General features: G+C 36.9%; 1 protein-coding gene across 3 annotated transcripts in view; it reads right to left on the reverse strand.

The window, feature by feature from the left end:
- The window catches only part of CNTNAP5 (contactin associated protein like 5), a 274,310-nt gene that overhangs the window by 95,472 nt on the left and 156,463 nt on the right, over nucleotides 1-22,375 (reverse strand). For all 3 annotated transcript variants that reach the window (XM_021397542.1, XM_021397543.1, XM_021397544.1), the window contains exons 12-13: nucleotides 14,069-14,175; nucleotides 1,591-1,710 (exon numbers count right to left, since the gene is read on the reverse strand). In XM_021397542.1, coding sequence (XP_021253217.1) covers nucleotides 1,591-1,710; nucleotides 14,069-14,175 — 227 coding nt within the window. The remainder of the gene's footprint in view (nucleotides 1-1,590; nucleotides 1,711-14,068; nucleotides 14,176-22,375) is intronic.

Below are 22,375 nucleotides of genomic sequence, written 5' to 3' on the forward strand. Positions count from 1 at the left end.
TTTCCCACACTGGAGATCAAGGAAGGATATTCAGACAGAGAGGTGAAACTCTGTTCCAATGCGTACAAAATCCAATGACAGTGAAGAAGACAAAACTTATTAAATATGTGTTACACTTGAATGAAAAACATACTTAACAATTAACTAGTGTGCATTTAATTAACATAATGATTGCTCAATTAAATCAAAATAAAAATTTAATTTGAGACACTCTAAGTACAAGGAGATTATGGAAAAAATATGAATATCCTGAGTGCTTTGTTTTCTGGACTGAGATATCTGGTAAACTATACTCACCCAGAATAAGCAATTTAGATAATAAAATATTCTTTCAGTCTCATCTGGCCACAGGAAGCAAAGAAAGTCAAATAGGAAGAAGTGTAGGAAATTTCCTCTACACTGCAATAACAAAAAGCAGAAAGGAGGCTCTACGGTATTTCCCCATCCATGATATAAAGGCTACGTTATAAAATTTTCTCATGCCTTTGCAAGACAACCCTACACACAAAGTGGGCCCCAGTTACTGGAAGGGAGTCTGCCAGATAGGGATTTTCATTTGAAAACCTTTTTATTTTAAAGCTAGAGAACTGTAAGTTTGAGGTGTCTTAATGAATAGTTCACCCGTCCAGGCACTTGCTCTGCTCTTTCTCTCTCACTTTGGTGACCCTCCTCCTGAGAGCATCACTCCTCATCTACACACGTAGCCAGGTAGATGAAGGCATTCTCTGAAACACCAAAAGCATCACACTCATATGAGGGAAAGAATTCCTGTTAGGGTTAGACTGTGAAGGTTAACAGCCAGCTCAGTACAAGAGAACTTAAAATCATCCCCAGTTTGTAAGGCATGGACTTTCTTGCCCTAATTGTGAACAAAGATCTGCTTTGTGTGCCTGTGAACCTCCTGCTTTGAGACATGTAGTGCCAGCTGAATATCAGGAGGGGTCACAGGCAGCTCTTTTTCTGCCATGTCCTGACAACAATCTCAGGTTATGATGAGAAACAACATTTTCCTTTTGTTTAAAGACAACCTGTTTATTGCTGTGCTTCTCTCTATCACTACATTTACAGATGCACAGTTCTATTTCAAGAGCTCTGGCACAAGTAGGCCCTCTGCTTTTAGCTGAAGCTGTATGCTAGTCTGGAAAGTGAACAGACCAGATTCTGTGAAATGGATTTATTTCTGCAGCGTTTTACTTGAATCCCAGATCTAGTGTTCTACTAAAGCAAAAAAGCTATTCAGTTACAAAAGAAAGCTTGAATTCTAAGTCTTCAGATCTTTAGTAAAACTACAGACATCCCATTAAAAGTTATGATACTATGCAGAGCTCTTTACAAGCTGCAAATACCACTGTTAATATCATCTAGTAACAGGAGAAATTGGGACCTTTAAGCTTAAGGTTTAGAAATAAATTTTACTTGGATCCTACTTAAGGAAACACTCCAAAATCAAACTTCAGTTACTACCAATTCTCTGCTTTTTCCACTACTGAAAGAACAATGGTTCTGGCATCTTCTTAGTAAGCACAATGACAGACATGTTAATACCATTAGAACTCACATGAAGCACCAAATGCAGAGTTAGGTCATTACCTGTTATATTGCAAAAAACCCGGAGTGGTCCAAGTGGTCCACTTCCATCAGAATCAATGTAGAAGAAATCTGACGTCTTCCCTTGGTGCCGGTAAGCCTCACATGATTGTTCATAGATAGCTTAAAAAGAGATACAGAAAGAGAAATTGTATCACATAAACAAGGGGAAAACCTTTTATACATAACAGCATTGCTTGAAACACTGCTGTAATACAAACTTTTGATTCACTGCTGCCTAGTATGCGAAAATTTACTGCATATGGGCCTGACTTTGTGCTCAATCTCAGGCATGTAGGTAACTGCCTTCCTGAACTTGAGTAGATGTTGCTTTAAAAATATGATTGTTGTTCTTACTTTGAAGTATGTAAAAACTTAAGGAAATAGATATGAATTTTCAAACGCATCCCCATTTGATTAGGGTAGTGATACACACATGCATCCACATAACGATATTTCAGATACATACATACAAACACATGTATATACATCATTTACCACTTGGACAAGCACTTAAGTCTTGTCAAAATAAAAGACATATTTTTCTCAGTCCTCAGCTTCCCTGTATCACTTCTACTACTCCAAACAAAAATAAGCCATTTACTCTAGCAGAAAAGCTCAGATATGTTCTCCATCCAGGGTGACATCTTTATGCTTCAGACCTATTTTTATACAACCAGCTGTTCCTTTTTGCTTATCAATATTCTACTTTTGGAGGATTACTGACTATGAAAATCCATGTGATTAGTAAAACAAGCTTACGATCTTTCAACTATCTGTTAACAAATAAAACTCACAGACTGACTTAACACATGGATCAGAACTTTCTTTTAAATTTCTTTGAGACAGAGTTATTTGGATGACACAGTTATGGAAATGTAAGCAAACGCTCTTTCAGTAAGCTTTTGAGTGCTACCAGTAGCAAAACACACAGCAATATATTTGGACATCACTTTTGGCTGCTGCAAGGTCAAAACTATCTTTTTTCTTACCCCTTAATTTTATGAGCACATTTTAACCACTATTTGCACATTCACACATCATCGTACAGCAAATACACGAGTTACACAGACTGGGAGATACCCAGGGGAACTTATGAATAGGCGATTTGTAAGCCACTTGTAAATCTTTTCCAAAGCCCCTTCAATTCTTCAGGCATCAGAGCAGTACATTTAAATTTGATATCCATAATATTTGCTGAGTTGAGGTCGTAAATACTACTGCAAAGTTCCCAGTGCCTTTCATCTGGAAGGATCACAAGATTTGCAGACTGAGCGTAGGCAGAACACATCTTCACCACTTTCTAAATGCCATCTAAGCCTTTCCTGCAGAAGGCAGCAATTGCTCTGTACTAGCAGGAACAGTTCCTCATTCTCAGTGTTGTGCACAAACTGGTATCCCTCTTTCCCCCAGTTTCCCTAGAGGATGTATCCCCAATGAAGCAAGTTCCAGAAAGACTTGAATGGCCAACCTGAAGCAGACTAGTTTGACTACTGACTCATTTGTCTCATTATGAAGAAAGTTCTACAATAGATAATCACTAAGATTTTAACAAAATTTGGAAATTTCTTTACTTCTGCCAACAAAATAGAAGCACAATTCTAAGAGGTCACATCACTATGAAGTAAGTCTCACCACATCATTCACTTGTACCACTGGCTGAAATATGTTTTTTCTCTGTACACTTCCAACAAAAAATCTTTTGCAGGCAGGACACCTCTAAGTGCTAAATAAGCACAAGTGTTACCCTTCCCAGAGTTACAAAAATACTTAGGGTACTCAGCATCCAAATGCATGAACCAAATTAAGAAAGATTCTTCCTCAGGGTCATTAGACTGATGTAAAGAGTACTGTATGTCTATGAGATCATTCTCACATTCTGGTCGAGATCACAAATTAAATACATATAAAATCCCCAGGCCAGAAGCTTTTCTTCCAGTATTCATAACTGGAGGAGCAAACAGGGAGTCCATAAGTTGCCAAAGTGCTGACAAAAGCAACTGGGCTACAGAGGGTCAGGAGAGAAAGCGTAACAGTCGATTAAGTAAGCAATCAAGGAATCTTGGTTTGATCAATTTGCAGAGTTTGCAAACTGCAGTTCACTTAGTGAATTTGCTGTTATCATCATTACAGGACAATTTATCTTGTTTCATTAGGGACTATGTCAATTGCTTCCCCTGAACTGTTTGGTGAGTATTTTTGAAGACAAAGGATAGTGCAAGCAGGTACATAAAACTAATATGTTGTCAGTAAACTGTCACAGGTAGAAACTCAGTCTGCATCACATACTTTTTATTCCTAAGCATTTTGCTGCTTCTTTACTGTCATTTTGGCTGCAGCCCAGACACACTTTTTATTTTTTTATTTTTATTTTTTTGAATTAACAAGGAAAGATGTGAAGATTCAGCCATTAATAATATGGACAGATACAAACAGAGATTATCTATTCACTTTAAATGGCCCCTTTGTCACTGCATCTTTAGGGGACAAAAAAGGCTGAATAGAGCAAGAATTCAGGCTAGAAGTGCTCAAGGGGAATAAATCTGGAAAGATGCACAAGCTTCAGTGAAGCTAGTTACGTTTCCCAGAAGAAAATCAATTCTGGTATGTTTTCCCTTTGGTTATATGAGAATTCCAGCAGCAGATATTAGGGAACAGCAGTAGAAGTGGGAAAAAGCTAAAACCCTCAAGTTCTCCCACACAAAACATATTCTAATTATGATGAGTTAGAGAATAATTGTTTTGTTGTACAGTCTATTCCGTGGCTGATGCACATTGCAAGTTTCATACACTGGTATCTTAGGCAATTGGTACTGTACACTTCTAAACTGGACGGGCCATTGCTTTCAGTTCTTTTTTTTTTTTTTTTTTTCCCCTTCCTATTTTATGCTATATAGGAGAAAATGATATTTGAATGACATTTCTTCTTCAGTCATTGTCAGATCCCCTCTCAGACATTTCATGTGCACCATCCATTCCAAGTTCTTCTCATCATTTCTGCAGGCTGAGTTGATTGCTTCAGAATAAAGTTACACAATTCCATTTGCTGAAAAAGGCCTTATTACCCCATTGACAACAACATGAAGCTGTCTTACAGTTCAGTGAAATACAACATCTTTGTAGTTATTCGTCACGTTATGCAATCAGAAATGTCACACAAAAGTGAAAACCAGACAGTCAACTGTGACTATTAAGATCCCAGAGCCTTAGCTTTGAGGATTGCCTTAGATTTATGTTCCACTTTGTGCCAGAGTTCTCTGATGTGATGAAGACGTCGTCGTTTTGGGAACAGCAGGAAATCATGATCGTAGTTGCCATTAAAGAGTCACCATTCATTTATGCACATAATAGGGCCTAACTTTCACAGAGCGAGCAACAATTGTAATTATGGGACTGCTGAAAAAAATGTGTATATTTTAATGTCAAACAACGTTTGCAGTAATTACACCTTTTTTAATAAAGGAGAGCTTTTCATCTGAGTTCATTCTGAGTAGAACTTGTCAACAATTTTCAAGCATTATTTTAAATTTTAAAATAAAAAAAGCTATTCCTTTTTGTGAAGCATTTTTAATAGTGTTTACTTTCACACTTTCAAGTTTGTTTACAAATTTTGAAATGTTTAGGAAAATGGGACTAAAATAATGAAAAAATAATGTTCTTCACATGCAACTCATTGAAAGCTAATTTTCTCATTAAAATGCTTAACCATGCATTTCTTGAGAACCTTTTTTCAAAAACGAAACCTGTAAGATGCCATTTGTCTCAAAGAACCAAGATCAGCGTTCCTTCTCTAACCATTCCACACTTTTTTTCGGACCACTTTTAATTGGTCTCAACCACTGAAGACAAAAAGACAACCTTTCAAAGGCATTTGCCACACTGAGTCACAACCACAGTAAATCATAATTTGTGATTTTCAGCCTTCGCTGCATTTCTTCAGGCACTTTTGGAAACAATGTGCATGGCCATGGAGCAACATCACTGCAGTCCCCACCAGAGAGTTTCTGCAGGCAGTGGATGTGAAATGGTTTGCTTCAAGGAGTTGTATTATTCTAGAGAGCAATGGAAAGGGCGGCCAGTAACAGTCAGGTATGGCAGGTAAGAGTATTTGTTAAAAGAAGCAAATTTACTAAGAGAAACTGGGTATCAGAAACATGTTTTACTTAGTTACTTTTTTGCAGCTCAAATAGGACAGTAGTCTTTAAGGAAATTTTTAAGGGCTATTGCTGTGCTTTACAAAGAAATCTAAAATCCTCACAGATCTGGCTACTTAAACTAATTCAGCCTGAGAGCCTCATCCTTCATACCAAGAGCTGCTGCCCTAAGAGCTATATGTGCTCTTGCCTACTTGCTAGTACGAGCTGTGCTGATGCTGTTCAGATATACACAGTACTGACAGAGTTCAAAATGATCCATCTCCACATCCATATTTTCACAGATAGATTTCAGTCTTAAGTATCTCAAATGACACTAGCTTTTCAGACCAACAACTCTTCATTCCATCCAAGCGTTAATTTTGAACACCTCTTTGTCCACCGATCATAATGGCCATCTTTCCCTTTCGTTCTCACTTTTCATCTTCCTAGCTGTTTAAGAAAAATGGTATGTCAAACCTTGCTCAGCATTTATAAAGCAAACACTTTTTTCTCAGTCAGAGCAACATCACTTAACTCTAGATGGTCTCTTATATCTCCAGAGATATAAAGATTCATGAGCTCAAAAGCCAAAAATATGCTCTGATACTGAACTAAGATGTATGCATCCCATATTTTTTTCTTCAAGACTCTACATACACTACATCCCTATGGAAGGCTGCTAGCAAAACTGTAAACACGTGCTTTGATTAATCCAGGTCTAAGACGTAGATTCATGATGCAACGTTTCAAAGCCAAAAAGGATTTGAATGCCATTTTAACAATCAACTTCAAACTTTTGAGCAAAATTAGCTACAGAACTCATTTTCTAACTCCTGCATCAAGTGCCTTTATGGTCAGCACACTCACGAACTCTCTGCTCTGAAAAGTCTTAGCTCGGCTCTGCAGCTGAAACTTCAGGCTTAATTCAATATACTGTGAGAGCTTGACTGGTTTTAAGTGTAAGCAATTTCATCAGTTCACTCTGAAGTATTTGAAACCTGTTAATCCAGCTGTTCTAATTACTGTCCTTAAATCAGAAGAGATTGTATTCCCACTGTGCAGCAATAACAGCAGACATCTGAGCACAAATGTTTGCAAGGTCAAACTTTTCAACTGTTTCCAATAAAAGATGTTTCTATCCAGTTTTGCACTGACAACCTGTTACTGTATTGACACTTGATCCCAATCTTACTTTTGCCCTTATCAGTTTTTCTGCAGTCAAGTTAGTCTTCACTAAGCACACATTTGCTGTTTCATGACAGGTAACTCTTTAACAGGATTCCTTAGTACTTGACAACACCGTTTTCTCTGATCCCATGTTCCTAACTTACAAAACATCTCTCCCAGACCACTATCACTTCATTTTCCATCCCCGATTCTATCTTGGCAAAAGAGAAGTCTGTTTCTTGTGCAAATAATTGATTTTCGGCAAATAAGCCCTAGGGAGCAATACATTTAAAGTTTTTCTCTTCAGAATTAACTTGTTATTCACCCATTAGACTCACCCCCTGGGTGTTGGATCCAACGCAAAGGTTAAAGCTACACTTGGACTTCCGTTTTACTGTAGGAGACCAGGCAAGGTAAATCTCTCTCCTTCAGCCATATGTATGTTACTGATAAATCCAAGTCTGTCAACTCCGAATCAAAAGCAATTTTTTTTTTTTTTTTTTATCAGAGAACTTTGGGTTGTACTAGTTATGACTACCAAAATGGGTCCTGTGGTATTTCTCCTTCTAGACAGAATTCTCATAATCTAATAAAAGCAGCTGATAATTTTCAATTACTCAAAGGGAGAAAACATGGTGCTATAATAAGTTAAATATGTCTAAAGAACTTTGGTTCTTGAGGACATTGGTATATGCTGATATTCCTCAATCCTCAGGTAGAATATTGCAGAGATGCATGTTGCTTTTACCACACCTAACAATTGCACAATCATGAAATATTGCAGGCAGAATACATACTGGCGGATCATGTGAGACTCATTTCATTACTTCACAATACTTTGCACCTTCAATGCAAAAAGTAAAAATAACTGTTAGAATAATAACTGTTATAATAATGCAGTCTCAGGTGAAAAAAATTATTTCTGATTAGAACAGAAAGTCCAGTAAGTCCTGGGGATCCTGTTTGCATATGCAACCATCCATGACCTGACCTTGGACAAGCTGATATGCACAAATGCTCACCACAAACTGAATTGAGCACTCTCAACAAAATTCTCAGAGCTCCTGGGAGACAGACTGGAGATGGCTATTTCACCCTCTACTTATATACCTCCAGCCTGACAAATTTGCTGTTACAGGCTCAGAATAATGAGTATTCAGTCACAGATTTTTCTAAATAACAAATCAAGTAACTTGCAATTGGAGGTTTCTTTTAGTCTCATTTCAACAGCAAAGAGATTTGTACAGGCTATGAATTCTGGGAATGGTTGTTATTGTTACCCCTATAATACAATTGGCTTGTTAAATGCCAGAAAATGAAATTTATACTCTCGAAAACTGGATTTTGACAGCTCAGCTATTGACAGACTAATGCAGTCTCCACTCTGATGTGCATAGATGACAGATGGCTTATTTTGCCTTTTAAAAATATGTATTTACTCATCTGATAAATAATGTGTTATTTCCACAGATAGCTTTAAAAAGACTTCTACCACAATGTTGCCTAAATGGATGTTGGGAAGGGAACCTTCCATTACATATAGGATTATACCATTTCCTATAATTCAAGTGATGGCTGCCCATGGCCTTGAGTAGGGAAGGGTCAGGTAAGCCCATTCTCTGTTGCTTCCCTACTGATGCTTGAAGGTGGCTGCATCAGACCCTTGGCCATCCGTAGCCCGTGGCTGATGCAGAGTGACCTGCATGTCCTACTGGGCTGAGAGTGCAGTCAGAGAGACCTACGTTGTTAAGAGCAATGTTGGAGGGAAGGTAGAAATAAAAAACTTGCAGGACACCAAGCAAAGCATTTCAGCCTTACTCTCAAAGTACTCTCATTCGTAGGGTCATAGTCACACCTGACAAAGGCACCCTTCAAAGGGTACTGACTCAGTCCCCTACGTATTCTGATCTGCAGTCACATCCCGAAGTTTCCACATCACATACAAGAAAATGTCAGGCAAAAGAAAAGCTTTTTTAAACAAATGCTACTGAGAAACACAGACGTACCACTCACAGATACACAAACTGAAAGGAGAACAATAATAAGACAGTAACTTACTACAAAATAAACAATGAAAATTCATATGTCAGAAGCATGATGTGAACAAAAATATGCAGGAACATCAAGTACTGTACCAAAGGCTTGATATGAATATTAAACATGCTTTTTTTCAGTTAAAGAACAGTAACGTTTTTAAATACACATGGAAAAATATATTCCCAGAATCTCTGACAGGACAATTGGCTCCTCAGGACATATAAATTACATGACCACATTCACTGTTAGACATCTGGCAGATTGAAACTCCCTGAACTTTGACTGCCCAGCCAGTGAACTGTGTAAACATCTCCCTGCTTTGAAACACAGGAGAATTACCTGGCTGGCTCTTTAAGATGCAATTACAGAGCTGCTAAGGATCTGGCTGAAGTTATATTAAGCTCTTCAGATGAAAATGATACATTCAGTAAGCATATTAGTATTAAAAAATACATTTTCAAAGCCTGAAGTTGTGTTACGTTTATGTCATTATCAGCGACTTTATGACATTTCCATTATTAGATGGATCTTTCCTCCAGCAATTACCTAGGCCAATAAGACACATGCCTGTATGTGCAAAATAGATCACACACCAAAGCAAACATCCAGAATTAAATTACATTTTGTTAATTATCACCTTGCAAAGCTTTGGGACATGTTGTCATTCCCAGAACACGAAGAATAAAACCATTCTTTTATATTTCTCATCATCCTTTATATCAATGTTTGGTATTCTTTGGAATAAAAAAAGACTAAAGGTCATCTTGAAAACTGTCATACATAAAAATAACAGAAATACAGAAGGGGAAGATGAGGCTTTCTAAAGGAGTAACATAAGTCACAGAAAGAGAAGATTACCAATCATTACCTTGCAATAAAGTGATAACAGTCTGTATCTCAGGGCTATTTTACACTGGTCTATTGCTTTCTCTGTCACATGGTAATTACAACCAGATTTAACAACATGAAAGAGATGACTGTTCAGGTTTTAAACTATGACCTTTCAATTAAAATGTTATCTATACACCTACAATTCCTCTCTCTGTTCCTCTCTCTCTGTATACATATACTATAATTCTGATCTAGAGCCTATTGCTTGTCCAAAGTAGGACAGCCTCCCACTGGAGCCAATAGGCCAACTGGCACATTGTAGAGGTGGTCCCTACCATGGACACCCTATCATACAATGCAATTAACTGAATTCTCAAAATAGCTCACTCTTTCTGTTACAGAGGTAAGATCACTAACTTAGATTAAATGTCATAGTACCTGAGAGCAAAAAGTAACTGAGCTAAACCCTACTCAGGCCTTTTTCCTAAGCTGTTTACTAGCATCGGTGTTTCTATCTAGAATAGAAAATCAGAAAATGAACATTACATTACTATATATTTTTGTCATGGTTCACACAGTGAACTCCAGTAGCTGACGGATCAGTAGGCTACACATCACACAGTACAACTAGGAAAGCACCTCTAATTAAGTTTTTGACACAGCTAATCTCCAAACCTATGTAAATGCAAGCTGGGCGAAGCACATTTAAAAGATAAACCAGAAAACAAAACCAGGCATTTTACAGGCTTGAAACAAGATTGTATCCTCAAAGCATTGTCTTAAGTTCAGGTCAGCTCAAGCAGCAGAAAGCAAACAGTAGTTTCAAGAGGAATAAACTTATCATTTCGTTATAAGATCTGGATTATGCACCTTCCAGTATGCCTGCAGATTGGATGCTATTCCCAAAACAGGCAGAGAAATCAAAGCACAGTGAAGTTCACAGATGAGCACGTCACATAGGCTTATTCCCTGACTTCTTATATCCTTAAACTGGGGGCAGTGAAATGAGTACCTGGGGAAAGTCAGCACAAGTTCTACATTTCCCATTGAACTGCACGTCCACATCACTGCTAACCTGTGCTCTGTCAAGCTGGCAAGGAGACATGAATTGCATTGGAAGCTGCAAGGATGAGAAGTTCAAATCCTCTTCCTCCATTGGGGTAAGGGGACGGGGAAGACTTGGAAAGTGTTGGTAATATCCCACGTGACAACTTGTGAAGGAGAATTAGCAGTTACTAAACAGAGAAATGGACTTATGCATCAGGCAACAAGCTGCACAAGCAAACAACCTGTCTGGAAAACATTCAGTCTCTTCCCATATGTTACTGAAATCTAGAAAACACTAAAGGATTATAGCATTATTTTATTTGTATTGATAGCTAAGTTCAGAGAAGAGGAGAAGAGAAGCAGGACTAAATGAGACTTCAAGTTGAAACTTGTCTGATGCAGAATAGCTATTTAAAGGCACATGACCCTACATGCTTTTGTTGGTGGCCCCTCATCTGGATGAGGAAGATTGCCATACCTTCTGTAGCTGTTTAGAAGCTATCAGAATCAGAAGGGATTTTGAATGAGCAGGAGGATACCTGAGGTTTGCAGCACACTGATTGCCTCTGGAAAGATTATATCTGGAAGGATTATATGCGTACATCAGCTAGTTCTTTGTATTTATTTTGAGATGTGCACTTCTGCTCTTCATCCACACATCCTGAATTTCAGCTATACCCATTTCGAGTCATGACAGACATAATCTTGTCCCACTTATCTGGAGCGGTCATGCAAACACTGTCACAGTTGTGTCTTCTATCAGCTTATTGTCCTGTCCTGCCACTGTCTACTTCCCTTCTGTTGTATCAAAGGCAAACTATTTATCCTTGCTTTTCACAGCATATTACCAACCAGTCTACCTGTCATGACTCCGGCATTTGCCCTGTCAAAAACGTCAAGACTTCTCTGGCCATAGCCTTATATTTTTCAAACAAACACATTATTGCTTTCTCCCACATAACTCCTTCATGCCTGTGAGCATTCAATTTCTTCCTCTTTTTAATATACCTTATTACTTTTTGCCTACAAGGAAGCATAGTAATAATTACGTACCTGGTAGACTAAAATCATCTCATATGATGCTGGTTAAGACTTTCTGATACTCCATCATATGCACCAGAATGCTTTCTGCCCTCAAAACTTAAAGGGCAAACTCTTTGGAGTAGGGATAATCCATACTATTAGCTGTTCCTCACAGTGGGATCCAGTGTGGCCCATGAATGTTTGGAAGAAACCACTGAGATTGCTTATTTATTGACCACAGAATACACTACTCAAAACTTTAGAAATGAAGGCATACAGTCAAGGTCAATATATCTTCATATACGACTTCTTAAACGGTAAGGTCCCCCAGTCTGAGGTGATAAAACATAAATCAACTGATTCTGATTTGCAAATATGCGTGATGCAGTTCTTTCTGAAACCAAGGCAAGCTTCTTACAAACGTCATATCGATGAGAGGTAAAAATCACACTGATGCAACTCCAGAAGAGAGGAAATCCACCTGACAATGAAACTATTCACTCTGATTTTGATTTGCAGCAGATTGCCATTTAAATCTTTCCACTGCTGCTGCACAAACTTACGTCTGAAGGGCAGTTTTGTATAAATAAATAAATAAAATTAAAATGTTACTAGTTCAATTTCAGGCCTGTTAGCCTTTCTGTTCTAGTAAAAATCAAAATATGTTGAGATAATGTTTCAAAACTTAAGAAATCAGATGCTTCACTTTGATAGAACTACACTGAATTACATGATTGGAGGAGGAGTTGCCTGTATATTGAGGATATTCTGAAATTATACTGCCATCAGATCTGAGGCTTTCATTCACCCTGCTACAAGCTACTCCTGTATGTCAACTACTATCAGCTGAAAGCGATAACGTCTCTTGTTCTGTAGGTTTCTTATCAGCAGCCACATTTGCCCACCGGCTTTGAAATGGTTTCATCACACATCTCAAGCAGATGAATGCATTCCTCCAGTTTAATGTTGCTGTTTATCAGTGTTGCTTGGTTTACAGGACTGCTGGCTCCACAATCCAGCTGGAATCAAATTAGCTGTTGATAATATGGTTGTAAATAAGCTCAGCAGCTGAATAGCTGTACATCACATGTGCACAGCTTGATCTGCTGCAAAGTCTTAACATTGATCTTCCTGAGAAACTTTTCAGAGTAGTTTTTACATCAGTGAATCTTAAATAACTGCAGGTCTCTACATGCCTTTGGGAGCTAAGGGAGAGCACAAACATTTGTTCATAGAATTAAGAGGCTTTACTAACTCCACGCAAATAGAGTTCTCCAGAATTAGAGTACAGTTGCCCATATTCTCAGCTTGAAACCACTGAGTATCTTCTCCTCTGCTTTTTATCTCAACAGGGAAAAATGCATCTCTTATCAGTCTCATCCTATCTGTGGTCTGAGTGTTCAGGAAACACCTGGAGAGGTTACAGCTGTATTCCTAGAACTGTTACGCATCCCTTTTCTCCAGTTTTGCCTTCATTTTCTGTTTTTTTTTTTTTGTTAGCTTTATGAACTGACTTTATTCTATCTTCTTCTTTCTGTATTTTTTAATTAGAATTACCAGTGTGCTGTGTTTGATACATTTTTTAAAGCCTTTCGATCACCTTAATACTCATTGCAGTGTATTTCAGTAGCTGCATGCTTCAAGTAATGCCAGCATTTCAGATCCTGTATCCTTGCTAATAGCAGCAATCTAAATCATTCAGCAAAATGCTTGCAACATCAGCTTCAAGATAACCCACAAGAAAGATGGCACATATATCCTCCACTGGCCTACATATTTGGTTCAAAATAACAACAGAAGATAGACTAACGAAAAACAAGCAATTGTTAGACATTCATTACTGGTGCCAAAATTGACATAAAATCCCAACAACAGGTTAAAATCTCTCAGCTCAGCCTAGCTAAATTCAGTGAAACATCTAGTAACCAATATGTCTGTGATGTGTATGTAACATAAATGAATGCAAGATTCTCCAAATCAATATACAAAGTAGGAAAGAATGTGGAAACCAGTTAAAATAAATAGGCTTTGTTTTCTCCAAAATATTTGTCAATAAATAAACGTATTTACAAGTGGATTTCTGTGGGTATTCCTAGACCAATTCTTGACCTGTTACAGCTATGTCAGGGCATATTGCATCCAACAGTATACGATTACCTCTCACAAAATTCCTCTCTGACTTATGTTCACCTTGACATACCAACTGCAGAAGAAAACACAGAACATGTGGGTTTACTTACAATTATGACAGGTCGCCCCCATGTAACTTGTGTCATTACAGTCGCAGTAAAAGGTGGTCCAGGACTGAGAGCATTTTCCTCCATGTTCACAGTAGTTAGGCAAACATCTGATTAGAGACAGTTTTTAAAAAGGTAATTAATTATAAATATTTCAGTAAAAATAATGTTCAAAAAAAAAAAAAAAAAACCACAAAAAGAACTGTCTCTCTTTCCCATTCAGGGAAGAGATTCCCAGAGCTGAATTGCTGTGTAGTACCTGAAATAATTACTTCTTCCTCTGATCTTTGACTCACTTCAAACACAAGCATTGAAGACAACAACATTTCATAAATTCAGTAAGCAAGTAAAGATCGCTTTCAAAAAAAATATTCAACTTGCCCTCCACTCATTAGCAATTAAAGTGCCACAAACTATCTGAGAACAGAAGTAGAGGACAAATAACAGGTGAAAATGCTATTGAAATCTTGTTTCAAAGAAGAATCCCCAGTTCTCTCATTAAACAGGGATCATTATTGAAATTAGGCTGCATTACATTTTGTGGTAACACAAATGACATGAAAATCTCAGAAGTGAAGGGAAAAATATGCTTCAATTATGAGTTCTGTATTCTCTCTTCCTTGTTTTAGTTGGTATGCCTCCAAAGTATTATTGCAAAACAAATTATTAAAAGAAGAAAGTGGCATAGCAGCATGCAGCTTGGGATGTGAACAGAAACAAAAGCTGTGGGAGATAAATTCAGTCTCTAGGACAAGAGTTGAATGCTGATCTGAACAACAGCAGTGTAAATGCAGGCAGTGTAATGGAGTTACACCAGCCTACGTGCTAACACAGCTTATTGCATTGTTCATCTTTTCTTTCCTTTTTAGTTTTTTTTTCCCTTACTATATATTAGATAATCTCTTTTACACCGTATGTTGAGTAACATGATTCAATTGTGATGGGTGGATAGAAAACAGACAGTCAATCCATCTCACATATGTCAGCATTTCATTAGGGTCTGCTTGGCTGTAAATAGAACTTCAGAATCCTTTTTATGGGCCCAGATTTTTCAGCAGTGTTAGCAAGCAACAAAGCCACTGAAGCTACCTCGATTTGTACTAGCTGAAGACCTGACTTTCTTGTAGATCATCTCATCTCAAGCAAACATTTTTTTGCATATGACTGCACACTGCCTTTAACTGTCGCTTTCAGCCCATTTCTTCGAGAATCCTGCCAATTAAAGCACACCTGTGTGGAAACAGAAAACTGACGTGTCACTACTGGCTGTTGTCCTCCAGTCTCCTGAGCCCCACTATTTATCAGCTTACTCAAGTCCAATGCTGTTTGCAACTGCCAAACTCTGAGAACAGAAAGAAATGCTGTGTGCAAGTACTTGTGTATAGGTACTTGTCTGCATATGTAAGAGCCTGAGATTTGTTCTAGAACTCAGATTTACTCAATCACCATTTATACCATCACATAATTACACAGATAATATATCATATGAAAGATTAATTCATTTTTATTATTGCTTAATCAATTGTTATTACAGTCATTATTATTCAAATATTAGAGACATAAGAAATTCACAAAGAAAATATGTTATTTATAACTATCAGTAACATCTATTGAGGCATTTATAAGATATATTGCTTTTATAAAAATCAACTTTATGGCTTCCACTAATCACTGGGCTCTAAAACAGAATGAGGAAAGAGAAGGCAAATGAGAGCCTAGTTTTCCTGCTCGCCAGGCAGTTTTTTGCAGTGTTGTAAAGAACAGTTGGGTGAAAACTGCAATGTTGAACCTGAGCTGCACTGCAAGGGAAGTAAGAAGGTGCACCTAAAAGTCCAGCTTGTCTGTTTGTCTGTAGTGGACACCATTTCTCAGGATTTTTATTTAGACACTTTAAGAAACAGACAAAAGAGATGGGCAACACTGTTTGTTTTGCCTCATCCTCACAGGGCAGTCTGAGAAGGGGTGAGATTTTGGGTTTTAATGGCATGCTGGGAAATCCCCTAGCCAGTAAAGTGACAGCTTAGGTAGCCCCTCTGCTGTTATGTCTCATCTTAGCAATAGAGATTAAGCTGTGGGTCATTTCTGAAGAAAGCAAGAGCAGCCTACAGGATTTCACAGGCAAGACTGGATCGTGCATGATCAGTTCCCAGCTATGCTCTGCAAGGTGTTGCAAGAACCCTCAAAACAGCACCTTCCCACCTGCTTCTTCCCAGGGGCTGAAGAAGAAACACAGTGGCTCAACAGCTCTGTACGACATATATATATATATATGTATATATACATATACAAATATATATAAATTTTGCCTGGAATTGAAATTTGCTCATGCTTTCACTTTGGTCATGCCTGCCTTTGCCCTCAGCATATTGCCTTCACTTCTACCAGCTCTTTGGTGATAAACATGCATTTATGTCACCTGCGAAACAGAAGTAGCTATATTCACATCATGGGGGTCCTGGAAACAGGAAATGGCTTACATTTAAAAAGCTCTTCAAAGAGATAAAAATACCAGTACTTTATTATCATCATAATTTACGTTACCGGTATACTGGACAAACATATTTTCTGCCTATTTTTAAGCTATCTCTTATTAATTAACCCCATGCAGCAGAGCTAATTACTAGTCATTTGTGGTTTGCCAAAGGCCCATATCAGAGGCTTAGCCACTTTTATTTCATTAAACCAACTTCCTTATAAAGGCTTTACAAAATTGAAGGTCACTTCTCATTTCTGTTTGTCTTATGAATGTAGACAGTCTTTCTTCCCCCAACAATGCACAGCACACAAGTTAAACTAGCCATGTAAGCTTTTAATGATATTCATAAATTCAGAATTAAATCTTTTTTTATTCCTTACTCTATTTGCTTTAATTAGCACCAACCATATTGATCTTGGTTTTGGTCAGATAACTAACCCTTCTAAGAGCTTATGAAACAAATTTCTTTGCAACTCTAATAATTACCATAATCCCATTCTAACCGAGCAATTGTGTTCTCATTAGAAGCAAAATTTATCCTAATTATTGGAGAAATCCAAATTAAGAAATAGCTATGATTAAAATTAATCAAGGCATGGATAAATCATAGGTTGTTTTATTTGCCAATTGTTCTGGATCCTTACGTAGAAGGATTTGAATACATATATATTTAAAATATAGATTCATATTTGCATTTTAGTGAAATTAAGCAATTCTAGCAAAGATCACAGTGGTATCATAGAAGGTTCCATAGAAAAAAAAAATTTGCATCAAGAAGTTCCTGACCTATTTGTAATTGAAAGGAGTACAGAAATTGACTGAATTTTTGCTAGCATGATAAATGGAACACTTTGAAATTTAATGATTTGCCTAAGACACGTTATGACAGTCCAAGGTCTCTGATCTTCCAGATTCCAGATTAATTCCTAGAATATCTCACGGTGAATGAATCTTATTAAAATAAATAAATGAATGAGCCAAATACAATTTTACTTCCTTCGTTCAAGCTAGAAAACACATTCGTTAGCCATCTAAGTGAGCAATAAGCAAAGCCTGCACAAAAGCATTCACCGTCCTTAGATGAAACATCTCCAAAAACATATGTGCTTCCTTTGAATTCGAAGGACAAACTGCACAGATATGAGAAAGCAAAATTTGGCCCTTTGATAGGAATGAGGAAGAAATAACAACGGCAAAATTACTTGAGTGGGAAGGCTGAAGGGATTCTACGCATTTCTACACTTGACTGGAAATAAAGCTGGTACTTTCAATAAGCACCTCTCAGATTTTTTTTTATAGTCAGCACAGCACATCCAAACTACACCATTCTTTATTCCTCCCAAACAAAGAGGAAAACAACAAAAAAAAAAGAAATCTGAGAGGAATAAACAACAACCAAACAAAAAACACACCATCACCACCAAAAAAAAAAAAACAACAAAAACACCAGAGCGCATACCCCTAAGATTAAGATACTCAATTTGTACCATTTTGAGGCAACTCAATCATACTGCAACAATAAAAGATAAAAAAGTGAAAAGCATATTTTTCTAGACATCATTTGCTTTAAATTGTTGCCAATTAATGTTCTTTCAGTATGTTTACATATTTCAGGGGAGTGGCTATTTCATTTAAAATCAACAACATGGAATATTAACAGTGATGATTTTATATAGTTGGCATGCACGTACAATGAAACTCATGGTGTTATCACAACAATGTACCTTTGCTCTGATAATATCTTCCCACTAAATTCAGTAGATTCAGACCAATGACAAGAGCACAGCTTTTTGCCTTGCCCTGCTGAACAGTGAATTTGAAATTCCTTGCCAAAGTGTATTTTGGATATAAGAAATGGATTCAAGGGAATTCCAAACAAGTGTTTGGAAGGGAAAGGTAAGACGAAGCCACAAAAAATACTACACTGACAAAGTATATCAACTTAAGGGATTTACCAAGGAGAAAACAAATGAAGATTAGACCGCATTAGAAAAGAAAGTACCCCAAAAGAAGCACATCCCATTCTTGTTTCTCTCCGGATGCCTATTTGTGGCAAAAGAGAACTACTAGAACCAGAAGAAAGAATGATGAAATATTAAGCCTCCAAACTTGCATTGTATCTTTGTTTTCTTTCAGTGTTCTCTATTAGTTATTAGTATAACCAGCAAAGAATTAATGCCTTCTAGATCTTTGTTTTAACTCAGTGCACGTTCTCTCCTTCTTATTATACTTCCCAACTTCTCTCTCTTCATTCAGCTTTAAAAAACTGTACAATTTTTAAAAACCTGTTGTGGGATACTTTATTTTTAAAATTTTGAAGCCGTCTATATTTTCTTCCCTAAATAGATTACCTTAAGAAAAGTTATAGAGTACAAAAAGAGCAAGAGTAACATCAATAAAAGATTTTTCTCTTCCATGCTAGGAGTCATTTACTTTACCACACTTAATAGACATAAAAGTATCTAAAAAAAGAGCATTTGGGGTGATTTGAATAATCTGGCACAAAGACAGTTTTTTTCTTATTTCTGAGATTTACAAAACATTAATAACAGAACTTTTAAAATATACAATTTCTGTTGTTGGACACCTTGGTTCTCAGTTTCTGCACTTGAATACCACTGTGAGACCAACATTTAGAAGATCTGAAGTTGATGCTAACTGCCCATAGGCACATCAGAACTGTGGGAGGAGGCTGTTCTGGGATTGATGCAAGTGAGAGGAAAAAAATGCTATTATCCATGCTTAGATAAAAGGCATTTTTTCACCATTTCGTTGCTTTGTTGTCAGAACAACTACATTTTTAATAGAGGTAAATGTGCTGACAGTTTGGCTTGGCATCAGCAGAAAGGTTTTTCTATGAATAAATTTGAAAATTAAAAAAAAAATAAAAAAGACAAATAAACCATCCTGTACAGACAGCTGTTCCATTTAGAATTCATCATTTTACAAAGCAAAAGCAGAAAAGACACCTGCAAAAATCAAACAAACAAGGACAGGATTTTTTATTCTATACACATACCCACAGTGAGCCTTTAATATAGCATGGGGTTGCACATTGCATGATTAACAGTGGGAGTAAACATCACTTAGGTCCCCCTAGAAACTCAATGTCACGTGCCAGTTGGATTCCAAAAGACACTTCAGAAGCCCCCTATCAACCATCCAACTGCATGCTTTCCACACAGGGGCCTCATTCAGTGACAAACCCTTTCTGCAATATTACTGGGGAGGCTCTCCACTTCGTATCAAAGACAAAAGGCAAGTATCTCCAACTCCACCATCTTCCTATATATGTGGATCATCGTAGATACAGGAATGTGTATCTATGAAAGCTGTTTTAGTGTTGGTAATTAGCCCTTACAGCATTTCCTAAACACATTTTAAGGATCAGATTTTAGCTACCCTGTGCTGACATCAAGTGAGATTTGAATTCAACACTATTTTTTTATTTTACATGAAAAAAAAAAAAAGCCAAACTTATCATGAAAAGAACAAGACTAAATTAACATACAGTATGTCTGCAATTCAGATGCGGGATATGAATGCAGCATATGAGTCTGAAGAACTTATTTTGCTCAGAAACACAGTGTATCTACAGACTAGTGCACCATTCATGGTCTCGAATCATTGTCTTCTGCAGATGGAACTACATGTATGAAACAAAGTCAGGGAAAACAAAAAACTTTAAAATTTAGTCAGGATAAGCAAAATCAATTCATTACGTTGTCCAAATAAACTGAATATTAACTTTCTTCATATTAGAGACAAAGGACAAAAAATTGCCCCTTCTTCAGATGTAGCGTGATTGCTTATTTTACAGAGAATTTCCTTGTACAAACATATTCTTGTTTCATAATTAGCACAGAAGGAAATCATTTGATAGTGCAAAGCTTATATAGCAGACCAACAGCAGGGAATTCTTCCACATGGTTTTATTTCATTTAATTGTCAGTCAGACTTTAAGCAGACAGAGAGAAGCTCTGTTGCCACTTTTATTATACAGACAGCTTAAACCTTAGATTAAACCTGAGATGTGGGGATGTTCTGCAGAACTGCAAGGATTTAAATTCTGACACTCAGATTTTGGGCTGGCTCAAATTGGTTACATTTATTTAAATCATGCTCAGTTTTACTGAAAATCCTGCCCTTCTGTCCTAAAACTTGTGCAGTGTTGAGTGGGTTTCCAAGACTCATACCCCAAAATGAGCAACCTGCAATGGTTTCATTCATACGTTTGTATATTTAATTGGTGATGTAGGAACATACATCAGGGAAAAGACCCCCAAAGGATTTTTCATTCACACAGAATGCCATGTATTCCCCTAACACTTTTTTTTTTCTTACCTTTCCACTGCACATCGATCATTACAAGCAAGTCATTAACATACTTTTTTATGTTTCCCCATCATATAGCATAGTTCAGATTAAGGATTTTCCCCCTTCCCTTTCCATAACATTATTTCCAGTATTTTGCTTTGTTTTTAATTAAGAGAAAGAGGAAAAAGTAAAATTTTCTAAGGAAAAGTCAGTGAAAAAGAGCAATTTCTAACAATACTGAACTTGCAGCACACAGAGCAAACTGTCAGGGTTTTAGAAAGTACCAAAACAAACATGAGAAGGAGAAATTCTTTGAAATCTTGTCCTCAATGTCCTTCATTAAAATTGAAATGAAAAGGATCTTCAGTATTCTTATGTGCTATTTGCAAACATGTCCATTGGAGCCTACATTTGAAAGAGGCAAGAGAGATAAAAAGGCAGGAGGAAGATAATCATTCAAAGAACTGACAACAGACGAACTCTAACCTGAATTATCTGACCCCATAGCATTTCAGTGGAATAATTAAAATAAAAAATCTAGATATTCCAGCATCTGCAGGTGTGCTGTTTCAAGAACTGTACTGACAAAGTTAGAGATTGGCAAAATTAAAATCTACCTTTCAATTTATCCAGAATCAAAAAATTTTAAAAAGAGGAAGAATTACCTCCTTTTTTGTTATGTCATCAACTCATCTTGGTTTTGATCACCAGCCAAATTCAAGGAGTGTGATCTAAAAAGGTCTGACTCATTGCTATAAAACCAAGAAGGAAAATGTTAAGAGGACCTTTTGGAAAGGGGAAAAAAATAATCGGGCTGTGAAATAATTGTCATTTCTGCAGAAAAGACACTAAATACTGAAAACAGAAACAGTAGAGAGAATAAGAATGGATGAAAAATGGTTATTTTTTTTTATTCCTTATGAGATGCACTGCAGAAATTTATAGGGTAGTGAATGTTATATCGAGTGCTTACTTTTTCAATCCTAGCCTAGGACTGTAGTAAATACAATTAAAACTCACTGGACATAACTAGACAGGATTTTTTTTCTCATTTGCATGATCAACTAAAAAAAATCATACAAAGTTAGGTTTTGGCTGTAGGGCATACATTAAATCTTAGAAGAGATCTGGGAAATGCAAAAAGAGTTTGTACTTTCACCGGATTTATTCTAACCTACTTCACCTGCAATAGTAATTAATTTCCCAAAGGTCCATTTTGACAGTACAACACATGAAGTAACATTAAGTTCAGTACTAAAAGAAAAGAAGGAAAAAGTCAGAAATTATTATTATTTCTCGCAAGTAAAAACTGATAATAAAAGCTAATGGAATCTACAAACTAAGTATGTAAAAAGCAAGATTTAAAAGGTCAGCCCTATTTGGCAAGAAAAAAGAACACTTGAAGCTAATTTATTTAGAAAATATTATGAGGAATTTTTTCACTGATAAAGCATGGGGAGGGATAAAAGGGTAGGGAGTAAAGGACACTATTTTCTTCCACATCTTTGTGCTCTATA

Source organism: Numida meleagris, chromosome 5, assembly GCF_002078875.1.
Source record: "Numida meleagris isolate 19003 breed g44 Domestic line chromosome 5, NumMel1.0, whole genome shotgun sequence".
NCBI lineage: Eukaryota > Metazoa > Chordata > Aves > Galliformes > Numididae > Numida > Numida meleagris.